We start from the raw sequence: 9,189 nt of genomic DNA, 5'->3' as shown, positions 1-9,189 counted from the left end.
TATATATATATATATATATATATATATATATATATATATATCACAACTAACACTTGTAATTTTTGTATTTGTGCTTTTTTAAAATGAAGGGGAAAGCTTATGTGGAAATAAATCAGACATTTTAGAAAATGCTATTAATGTAGATGTAGGGCCTTAATTAAAGATGATTAATTGAAGCGTGTATAAGCACCTCATACATGATGAAATAATGCAGGATGAATATGATTTTGTTACACATCCATACACCCATAAAATCTTTGATACGCAAGAATGTTACTTCAGATCGCTGCCATTATTGACAAAATTATGGAATAGATTTTAATGCAGGATGTACGCGAATCTCTCACCTGGAAGTAGTGATCACATCATATTCTGCATTCTTATCTCCCTGTACTTGTACAAACCTATAAATGTAAATGAAATAAAGGAGAGTAAATCAAATTGAAATGAGTGAGAGTGAGCGAGTAAAGAAATTATGATCATGAGCATATATTTCTGAGTTGTTAATGTTAATAAAATGGAAACAAAAAAGAACTGTGACGAGAAAAGCACCAGAGTAAACATAAGCAAGTGTAAGAGAAAAATTGAAGAGATCGAATGATATAAGATACGATGAATTTTCACAAAAAGTTCAGGTTATTTTAAATGCTATTTTAATGATATACCAAACTTTATAGCACACGCCGCATATTACCATTTTTCTAAAATAAATTTATTAAAATATTTTATAATTATACTATATTAGAAAATTTTGCATAATACAAATATATGTTATAATACAGTCTTTAATATGGTAATTATATATTATTAAATCTCTATCTTATTTTTATTATAATTATTTAATATAGAACTCTTACTTATGCTCATCCTCTGCACTTGGAATAAACTTAGAGCATTCCCTCTTTTGAAATGTTGCTTCTATCCAACTGCGCTCAGTTGCCTATAATTTGAAAAAAAGTACAAATATATATAGCATTTTAATTATAAAATGAATATAATCTCATAAGTAGCAACTGTTTTCATATAATATTTTAATATGATATTATTTTATTTGAATCATATTATAGCAAATTATATCAAATACAATATAATATGTAATGATAATGATAGTGATTAGCATTAAAAGACATTTGAACATTTTATTAATAATAATATTAAGACATTTGATCATGTTATTAATACATAAATAATAAAAAACCTTAATAATATAAGGAGATACCTTAATTTTCTTTTTCTTCACTTTAGGTGTATTTGTACCACAGATAATATTTCCAATTGCCATCTTGGCATTAGATAGAGCTCCTAGTCACTTTAACTTAAGCAGTGCACTAATGGAAAAAAAGAAAAGAAGGAAACTCAGAAAAAACTAGAAAATAACATAACAAGCGTGTTATTAGTATTCTGAATTCTTTGTAATATTTTGTAGATAACATCAGTGTCATTTGACTTAAGATTTCTATCCACAACTATAAGAACATATTGTGCAAACACAAAAGCAAAACCCAGAAGAAAGAATACTACCAGAAATTGTATGCAGTAAAGATAAGATAAAGATCTGTCAGATAAGGAATCTCTATACTAAATCTTTCTACACACATATTTCTACACGCGTATGTTGTTTATAAATTAACAGTTCAATCAAGTAACTGCACAGTCAGACCATTCATACATACTACTATAAATTCTAATGAATTTATAGTATTTAAGAAGAGAAAATAATTGCAACATAAATAAAAATAATATACTAAATAAGACTGACAAAAAAAGATATTTGATACTTACTATTCGACAAGATTTGTTCTTGACAATCATCTTTATCCATCAATTATTGTGCAGATCACACTATGAGCTACACACTGTAGCTTGAGTAATTGCAACTGTTACGACCGTGCTCGAGTTACACCATAATTCCTATCGATTTGTTACGTTTGCTCCGACATACCATGCCAGCTGAAACAAGCGGAGTCATGAGATTGCGAAAATCATGATGATGATGTTGCACCGTGGAAAAATTGAGCGACAAATCTCTTGTTGTATCCTATCGAGACGTTTCGGAGCGCGCAACATGCTGATTTACGCGGAATGCGTGCGGACGATGCGAACAAAGTATAACACAACGCGGAAACACGACAATACTATCCCGTCAAATTCACTCGAGGATGAGCGAGGTTCGAATCGGCGGGAAGATCGATGGTCTGTCATACGTGTTTCTCATGTGGCGAGTTAACCTTCCGTGTCGTCGTCGGTGTTCCGTTCTGACACGGCCGAATCGCGATGAAATATTGAGACTGATGAAGAGGAACGGAGAGGAAGTCCATCACCTCGTTAACGAGCTAAGATAACGTCGAGATCGTCGTTCGCTATAAAATTCGCTGCTTCCCTCTGACTACACTTGCGTTTGCACATGATTCTACGCGTTTCCCAGGCTTGTTCGTTTCCAAAAAATTTCTGCACTAATACAATGAGTTGGGTCGAAATAAGTATACTTCCTTACACGTTAACTTATTGCGCACCAGTTCAGAAGTCCTTCGAACAGGCCTTCAGTTTCTCAAAAATCCCGAGAGTACACTCTTTCCATTCCGCGCGCGTTGCAAGGTGCAACGTGCAGTGCAGCCAGAGACAAAATGTGCCTTCGGGAATACGACGCATTTCGCTCTCGCAGCACTTACCGCGATAAAAGTCGAGCGTAACGAGCCTCAGGTGATCGCGTTCATCGCACGCATGACATGCGCTCACGCATCGTGCACTCGCGCGTCTCCTCGAGGATGCATCGGTGTGCATAACGCGCGACAATCCACACGCGCCCAACAAACAACTCACACCCGACCGCTGCCGCGCACCGAGGACACTGCCGAGCAGTGATGAAAGTTTTGAGATAAATGGCGGACCGCAGGCCGTTGTGCGCATGCGCGAATGACACCACTCGCGCCCGTGTCCCTCTCTCTCTCTCTCTATTGGTTCCAGATAATCCTACGATTTTTCCCCAACACCATTCTAATTGATTCTGTGCCACTCATCTGAGCCGCGCTGAACGCGACGCGATTCACTTCCGATCGATCGATACGATCATCGAGATAATCGAAGTGTATTCGCCGCCATTCAAGCCTGTTCTCTCCACCTGCACTTTCTGCACTTCTTTTTCAGATTCTCGCCCTCCTTCTCCTTATCTAACGTAAATTTTATTGCAAATACGATAATATAACGGAAAGGATGAATCTAAAAGCATGTGTTGTTCTTAATTTATAGAATGTTTATGTTATCGTATCGTTCTCTTAATTTGCTGATTAGTTCGCGGCGTTTTTATAGTCTAAGAAAATAGTCTTGTATATTGTATGCTTAATTAATTATTGTGCACTTTATTTCAAGATGAGTATAAGTGCACTTTATTTCATGATAAGTAGAGAATAAAGCAAGAGAGAAATGGAAGAATTGCAAAAAGTTTCGCGTACAGTGTAGCTAAATAGACCTAATTTGTTACACAGGTATATCGTGTCGGCGATTAACGATTCGCGATTAATTATAGCACGTGTTTTTTTCCCTTCGTCAAACTCGGATCAACCCTCAACGGCCGCGACTCGCGACAGTTCCGAGCAAGCGCACCCCATCGCCATGTTTCCTTGCCGCGAAAAAGTAGGCCAAGTACAACCTTAACGTTAAATCAAGGTTATCGGTAATACCATGAATGTAACGCTGGTACAAGGCAGATAAATTACACGAAAGGATTTTGTACTTGTTGAGCAAATAATTATACGATTAATTCGTGCATCTATTATATCAGGAAGCCTTGCTTTATTTACACGATATCGTCTTGCGGCCCACTATTTTTATTAGTAAAATAACATACGTAGAAAATAGTGTCATTTAAATATTTGATTATTCGTTTATACAAGGCGCTGTTGAAAGAGCGACGAACTAAAAGTCGAATATAAGATCTATCGGTAACATACCTAACCTAGGTAACGTGTAATAAATATTGTTATATATAAAATTGTTGTATAATATTACATATAAAATCAACTCTTACAATGAAATGTTCAGATAACAAAGTATCAGTGGCAGCAGACTAACAGTGGTAGAAGTCAACAAAGTATAAATGTATTCTTCTAACAAATGGAAAGACTTGTTCGCTATCTCTTTGTGCAATTGTATCATATAGTTTTGTACAACTTCAGCAGATTTTATATATACACCCATACATACATTGCAAGTTATATCCATGATATATACAGGTATAGGTCTTGTCTATTTTCCTTCTCTCAGTTTCATGTTTTAAATATAAGTTATATGTATAGAAAAAATATAAGAAAAAGATAATTTAGTATTAAAGGAAAAGTCCCTGCTCAACTAAATTTTATTTACAAAAACTAATATTGGAGAATCAAAGAAAAAAAAACTAAAAAATAATATAACATGTTGTAACATGGTCATATTAACAAGTATAATATATATTCTTTAGAATTTCGTGTAACTGTAGAAAAGTTCATAAAAAATCTTTTATATAGCAATATATTCCTAAAGATCATTGGAACTTGATCTTACCACTTGTAAGAAATACCAATAAGAAATATATCGATTTAATACTATTGTTTCCATTTGCCTACTGCTAAGAATCCTAGTGTTCCTTATGATATATCATAAATTACTTTTACAGATAGGCAATAGAGCTCAATTGGTGGAAGTATACCACTCAAGGAACTTTCTCAGTCCCTTAAGTAAATATAATGATATTCTAGTTTGTAGTTCCTTTCTTACTTTTATCTTTACCATATGTGGCATCTAAAAACAGCCCTGAAAATACTATACATGTACTTAACCATTGTCTAGGTGTGAGATTGTTACCAAAAATTAATATAGAACCTAAAACAGTAAAGAATTTTCTGGTGGTGGTTATAATTGAGCATGGCAATGGGCCAAATTCAGCTACAGTTAAAAATATAAAATATTGCCCAAATGCTCCTGCTATAGAAAATGTTGCTATATGCCATATGGTAGAAGGATATCGTTGAAGAAAGCTGATGAACTCAGATAGTTCCCCAGTGATAAGGATTACAACACCACTAAATATAACAGACCAGACATTCATGTTGAGCATCATGTGGCCTGACTTTGTGTTATGTTCTGCTCTCATTCTTTCTTGCACCGCACTTGTTAATCCATCCATTGTCAATGATAACAATAACAGTAGTTCCCCGACTGATGATTGATCTTCTGATTGTTTTTTGGAAACAACACCATCTTTATACATGAACAACGCGACTCCAATGACAATTAGGAAAATAAATAAGTACTTCCTAACTGGATACACCTGCAAATCAAATATCAATAATTCAGAGTAGTGGAAGGATACCGATCTATTGAAATTACTATGAAATAGATAACTTATTGAGCAGATCTCGTACCCTTTTTCCCAATATCACACCGAGTATCATCACGGGAATGGGCTTGCCGGACTTGGCGATCACCTGTGTCGGATAACTGACAAACTTCAGTGCCATATTACTGCACACCATAGCGAGCAGATACGTCAATGCGGAGAGAAAGTAATACAGAGTCGACGTAGTATCCTCGCCTTGCTTCATCACTGTCAGCAGGATAGTTTTGGCGAACACATAATTGACCAAGCACTGAACGAATACTAACGCGAACATATACGTGAACTTCTCCTTGTTGGCTTCATCGCCGTATTGTCCGCGGGTTATCTTCTCTTGCAGCATGCCGAAATAGAAATAGCACACGAATATACCGATCGCGCATATCAGCAGCTTGGAATGCTTACTAGTGGCCATTTTTCTCAACAGGTCGTCATGTAAAGCCGCGTAGCCGTTTCTTCTCGTACTGTCTGTGTTGTTTTGACGACGCGAGCATGCATCAAATTGTGACAAATTGTACGTGGCGGGCAACGGCTGGTTAGGATCTTTAAGTCCATCACACATGGCTGCGTTCGGAAACGTCAGGGTACCATTACATGAAGCGCGGAAACGCGGAAAACAAAAGCTTACTAGATTTTTGCGTTCCGCGAATTGAATCATTTCTTCCCGTACGTAAAAAGCAAAAAAGCGGAAGGCCCAAAACTTTTCTCTATTGTCTTTTCATCTAAGGCACCAAGGTATGAATTTCAAAAAAATATTAGGTCTGAACGTGTTTGAACACGACTTAGGTTGAACAACTTGTAATAACTTGTGACAATGGATTCTTCCGCGCTTGTTCCGCGACTTTATTTCTTCTTATATTACATGGAGCACAATTTGCGCGGAAAAGCGGAACGGTTTGGTGCAAATAAACATCTGTATTTATTTTTTTAAATTGTATTTATTTACTGCAATTTTTACTAATATGTTTATCTTTTCAGCTTATCTGTTGAATACAAGCATTTTAATTAACAGATACTGTTAAAAATTAATATTTTATAATTCCCCATACCGCTTTTCCACTAAAAATATGCCTCATGTAATATAAGGCAATCAAAACAGACGCGGAATGCGTAGCGGATCTAGTAAGATTTTGTCTTTCGCGTTTCCGCGATTCCGCGCTTCATGTAATGTCACCCTCACCCAAATGTACCCGTTACGTTGAAATGAGCGAGATACAAGAGTGAAATAAAAAGAGAGGAAGAGTACTCAAATGACGTTTCCGAACGCAGTCATGAAATGACTCTCTCTCTCTCTCTCTCTCTCTATGGTTGCAGGCCTGGTTTCTTGGTGGTCCTTTCACCACAATTTCTGAAAGATAAGTGATCTGTTCTTTTTAGCTGCACTGCTGAACTGGTGCAATAAGTTGAATGAGACAAATATATTTTATTTTACTTTAGCTTATTGCACCGATATAGCAGTGCAGTTGAAAAGAACAGACCAATAGTACCAGAGAGAAACCTGGGTTAGACGACGGGTTTCCTGAAAAGTGGAGGGGATAATGTTGGTACCAAGGAAAATCTCTACACGATTTGTAAGGCTGAGTTTCCACTTAGCGCGTCACGCGTCGCGTCGTCCAAGTTAAGCCAATTAAATCGTCTCATTTTATTCGGCGTAAAATACGCAATAAAATAGGACGATTTGATTGGCTTAACTCGGACGACGCGACGCGTGACGCGCTAAGTGGGAACGCACCCTAATAGAGTTGATATATCAAGATTGCAACGGCCGCTATTTTTTTACAGTGAGTTTAGATACAAAACTCCTATACCAATGTGGCCGCAACGATGTAATCCTCTTGCCCCTTAGGTTTCACAGCCTTTCGTCTATAATCGCACTTTTCCACCGTCTATGGTAACATATAAGATCTTGGGGAAGAGTTTTCAGGAGGTTTCAACAAGTGCTTCTTTTAACAAGTGCTCTAGTAGCTGCTCTTGAAAAAAAAAAATATTAGATTTATTCTATCAATATAGAATACTGCAATAATACAGCGTTTGTATAGGTTGTCGAAGTAAAGTATTTTTAATTTTAATGTTGCATAAACACAGGAAATATAATTGGTATATATTTCATATTTTGCACGTTCGAGTATTGTTCTATCGTTATAAAATTTGGTGACCATGAAAAGGGCCGATTTTTGTGTCGAAAAAATTGAAGTCGATTCAGTCAATAGTCAGTCCAATATCCGTTACGATCAATAATTTGATTGAGTCGATTAGGTATCGAATCAAGCAAGTTCGCAAGAAAGTCGGGTCGAAACCGAAGTTCTTCCCAGAGTTCTGTCGCCTGATCGATTAACGCTGCTACCGTATTTTTCTTTCTTGGTTCCCAGCGTTGAACTATTTGTGTCCAAACGTTTTCCATTAAATTTAGATCTGGCGAACGAGCAGGCCACTTGATTAAGTGGATCTCGGGATGATTCCGAAACCATTCTTGTGTTTCGCGTGATGTATGGACACCGGAATTATTCTGCATTAATCGAATAATTGGTACTTTCTCTACGGGATACTTTGCTCGCACTGATGGAAGAAGAACTTCTTCCATTATGCGAATGTATTCTGCGGAGTTCATCTTTGTAGGAATGTCAACCAATTCACCAATAACGTTACCGGAAATCCAGCCCCACATTGTACACGAAATCCTTTCACTTTTGGGAGTAGGTATAACATGATTCAAACGCAATCTTTGGTCACTTAATTGCCATACGTGAAGTTGACGGCCAGTACACGATACAAAGACCTTTTTATCAGTCCAGATCGTGACCTCCCATTCCTCACGATTCGTCGTCAGGTTTTCCAAAGAAAACGCGACACGTTGCTCCCGATGTTCAGGAGTCAACGGAATTTTAGGGGCTGGACGATAACGATATCCTACTTCATTTAGTCGTTTTCTTGCGGTTCTGCCCGATATCTGTGTGTCCGCAGCGTGGAGAGCTTCTGCAACAGTGCCACAAAGAGTTGCTGTGAAGAAGCAATAATATCTTCGCAGGATTGGGTAGTAACTTTTAAAAACGTTAAAAGTTAAGTTAGAAGTTAAAAAGTTAGTAATTTTTAACTCAACTTTGTTAAGCTCAAATAAGTTAACTTTTAACTTAAACTTAATTAATTTTTACACATTAACTTTAACTTTTTTTACTTTTTTTAGTTAAATTAATTTATTTCATTAATATTAAAGTTGCATATAAATCATCGACCACTTTAACAGATAGATATATAAGAGCAGTGTTCATAACCAAATCTTATATTTATAATTGTTTCAAATTTATACGAAGCATTTGAAAATATGAACTTAAAATAATTTTTAATAAAAATCTGACTATGACTGTGGTCCAATTCACGCTTACAGCACGCTTATAGTACTATAAACATCATTCTATCTTTATTGTTCATTATATGCCGAAGAAAGATAGAATGAAGCTTCCAGCACTGTAATGCGTTGTCTACAATAGCAGTAAGAGTAGTAATAATAAGTAGTAAACAAATGGACCAATCACAATCATTATTCTTAAATTGTGAGAATGAGATGACTCCTTGTCCACAACCTTACTTTAATCTTTAAGCCATAATAACTTGACCAACCACAGTCGATTATTTAAAAAATAATGAACTGTAGTTGGTCAATTTCTTATGGCTTAAGAATTAAAGCAAGGTGGTGGACAAGGGGTTAATCAATTTGCTTACTGCTTATTTCTTACTACTACTCCTAATATATATATATACTGAGTATATATATATATATATATATATATATATATATATATATATATATATATATATATATA

At 35.9% G+C, this 9,189-nt stretch overlaps 2 protein-coding genes across 10 annotated transcripts in view; both read right to left on the bottom strand.

Annotated features, from left to right (window-relative positions):
- LOC116851168 (transient receptor potential cation channel trpm) overlaps window positions 1-3,622 on the bottom strand; it is a 17,278-nt gene extending 13,656 nt beyond the window's left edge. For 2 of the 9 annotated variants that reach the window (XM_032830304.1, XM_032830308.1), the window contains exons 1-5: window positions 2,670-3,622; window positions 1,783-1,950; window positions 1,220-1,328; window positions 858-940; window positions 348-404 (exon numbers count right to left, since the gene is read on the bottom strand). In XM_032830304.1, the coding sequence (XP_032686195.1) occupies window positions 348-404; window positions 858-940; window positions 1,220-1,282 (203 nt within the window). In that variant the 5' untranslated portion in view covers window positions 1,283-1,328; window positions 1,783-1,950; window positions 2,670-3,622. Of the gene's footprint in view, window positions 1-190; window positions 318-347; window positions 405-857; window positions 941-1,219; window positions 1,329-1,782; window positions 1,951-2,204; window positions 2,470-2,494 lie in introns of those variants that run through there. The other 7 variants (XM_032830307.1, XM_032830310.1, XM_032830302.1 and 4 more) reach the window with 6 other exon arrangements.
- A 186-nt stretch (window positions 3,623-3,808) lies between these two features.
- On the bottom strand, window positions 3,809-5,901 carry LOC116851170 (solute carrier family 35 member B1). Its single transcript, XM_032830316.1, has 2 exons — window positions 5,400-5,901; window positions 3,809-5,305 (listed from the first exon to the last, which is right to left on the bottom strand). Exons 1-2 carry the CDS (start codon window positions 5,784-5,786, stop codon window positions 4,730-4,732), a joined length of 963 nt encoding a protein of 320 aa, XP_032686207.1. The 5' UTR covers window positions 5,787-5,901; the 3' UTR covers window positions 3,809-4,729.
- Between the last annotated feature and the right edge of the window lie 3,288 nt (window positions 5,902-9,189).

Source organism: Odontomachus brunneus, unplaced genomic scaffold (assembly GCF_010583005.1).
Source record: "Odontomachus brunneus isolate Ranch 3 - 2012 unplaced genomic scaffold, Obru_v1 Obru_scaffold_167, whole genome shotgun sequence".
Lineage (NCBI taxonomy): Eukaryota > Metazoa > Arthropoda > Insecta > Hymenoptera > Formicidae > Odontomachus > Odontomachus brunneus.
Note: the sequence above shows the minus strand (reverse complement) of the source record. Positions and strands in the feature narration are given on the sequence as shown.